The sequence below is a fragment of the Kryptolebias marmoratus genome, linkage group LG23, assembly GCF_001649575.2.
Source record: "Kryptolebias marmoratus isolate JLee-2015 linkage group LG23, ASM164957v2, whole genome shotgun sequence".
Lineage (NCBI taxonomy): Eukaryota > Metazoa > Chordata > Actinopteri > Cyprinodontiformes > Rivulidae > Kryptolebias > Kryptolebias marmoratus.
This window is the reverse complement of record NC_051452.1, coordinates 12,155,512-12,157,694: the sequence shown is the minus strand read 5'-3', so window position 1 is coordinate 12,157,694 and position 2,183 is coordinate 12,155,512. Positions and strand designations below refer to the sequence as shown.

Genomic DNA, 2,183 nt, shown 5'->3' with positions numbered 1-2,183 from the left:
AAGCTTACACACAAAGATGCTTACACGAGTTACAAATACATTTTTACACACACACAAATATTTTTACACACGCACAAATATTTTTACACACGCACAAATCCTTTTACACACGCACAAATCCTTTTACACACGCACAAATATTTTTACACACACACAAATATTTTTACACACGCACAAATCCTTTTACACACGCACAGGTAATTTGGAACCATTTTCTCTCCATATGTGTTCTGCTCATTTTAGGTTGTGTTCTGATGTCAGCCTCTGTTCTGCTCGTCTTAATTTTCACAAATTAGTTTTAGCTTCTTAAGCAAGTTTCAGCAAAGTCTTTCAGCCCTGCTTATTTACATTGCATGTTCACAGAAAATGTAATTTTTTCACTTGACATTTCATGATGCTTTGTATGTGAATGAAGTGTAATAAAATTGGAATGAACTGACTACAATTGGATCTGAATCAGGATCTATTTGGAATTGAATTGGAATTTCTTTGTACAGAAAAATGGGATGACTTCTGTTGTGAGGTGGTTGAAATAAATCAAATGAATCTTACCTGCTTGGCGTACAGGAAATTCCACCTGCTCCGTCACAATAATCTGAAGCAGGGTGGGAGCAAAGTTGATAATCTTGTAGGACTAAAAAACAGAGACATAAGAGGTTTTAGTGTTTGATTTTGAGTTAAAAAAACAAACAAAAAAACAACTCAAAAACTTGACTTATGGGAAGCTTAAAAAAATCGGAAAGCAGGACAGCTTTATTGTCAGTTTTCAACCATCTAAGACAAAGTTTAAAAATTTGTTTGAAATTGTTTGAAAATCATATATAAATATCATCCTTTTGTTCTACGGTTCTACTTTCACTTAAAGCTCTACCAGAGGCCTGGGTTCTACACAATATCTTCACTGTTCCTAGGACTGTGCTCTTCTGACAGAGATCTCTGAGGTTGTTCCTGGGATCTGTTGGAGCCACTCTTCCAGTGGGGGTCACAGCACCAAGTGCTCCGACCACTGGCACCACTGAGGCCTTGACTTTCCACAACTTCTCTATTTCCTCTTTAAGCCCTTGGTATTTCTTGAGCTTTTTGTGCTCCTTCTTCCTGATGTTAAAGTCGCTTGGGACTGCTACATCTATTTCCACTGCTTTCTTCTGTATCTTATCTACCACCACAATGTCCAGTTGGTTAGCCATCACCTGTTTGTCAGTCTGTACCTGGAAGTCCCACAGTATCTTAGCCCTGCAATTCTCTGCCAACTTAGGTGAAGTCTCCCACTTTGACTGTCGGACTTCCAGTCCATACTCTGTACAGATGTTCCTGTAAACTATTCCAGCCACTTGGTTATGGCTTTCAATGTATGCTTTGCCTGCCTGCATCTTACAGCCTGCTGTTATGTGCTGGACTGTCTGAGGAGCATCTTTACACAGCCTGCATCTTCGGTCCTGCCCTGGCCTCTATGGCTCGTTTTGCCATGATTAGTGCCTATGTGCTTATTAACCCTCTATGGCATGAATTTTTATTTTATGAGGAAAAAATTATTTCACCCTAATTTTTGGAGCTTGGGGGTGTCCTTATAATATATCAATTAGAAAATGTGCCCCCCACCACCCCCCCACCAGATTTTGGGTTGTTGCCTCAGGGCAACAATATGCTATAAGGGTACTAAAACGCCAAGGTTTTCTATAATATTTTGTAATGAGGTTAAGGGGCTTGTTGGTGTTACACTGAATGGCATATACATTTCATTGCTCTACAACTACTTCCAGAATGTCTTCAGAAAAAAAATATCTTGAAGTATTCGTAGGGGGAGTTGATATTGTCTGATTTTGGAAGGCTGGCCTGCCATTCTTGGTAATCAGTGATGTTGGCACTGTGGGGTGTTCTCCAACAGGGTAAGCGTGGAACATCTTCCTGTGATACTTCATCATTTTCATTTTCCTCTTCATTCACAGACTCATTGTCATCAGGCAGGTCATTTGTTTTCAAAAGAAACCAGTAAGAAACCAGTAAGCATAGGTCATATATACCTCTCTTCACCCACTGATGCATGCACACACCTCGCCCCCTCACCCCGGCGGCTGTGGCACAGGAGGTAGGAGGGGCCTGTCCTGTAATCGGAGGGTCACTGGTTTGAGCCTCCCGCTCCGGCTGTCTCAGCCGTTGTGTCCTTGGTCGTTGTCCTTGTGTCC

The 2,183-nt window shown here is 41.2% G+C and overlaps 2 protein-coding genes across 6 annotated transcripts in view; one reads left to right on the top strand and one right to left on the bottom strand.

Moving 5' to 3' along the window:
• The window catches only part of LOC108244131 (NLR family CARD domain-containing protein 3), a 1,204,881-nt gene that overhangs the window by 672,753 nt on the left and 529,945 nt on the right, over positions 1-2,183 (top strand). The window lies entirely within an intron of this gene.
• Positions 1-2,183, bottom strand: part of ipo8 (importin 8) — a 101,560-nt gene that overhangs the window by 74,971 nt on the left and 24,406 nt on the right. For all 5 annotated transcript variants that reach the window (XR_005232721.1, XR_005232722.1, XR_005232723.1 and 2 more), the window contains exon 2: positions 553-634. Coding sequence is in view for 2 of the 5 variants with exons in the window: in XM_037973832.1 (XP_037829760.1) it covers positions 553-634 (82 nt within the window). In the remaining 3 variants the exon portion in view is untranslated. The remainder of the gene's footprint in view (positions 1-552; positions 635-2,183) is intronic.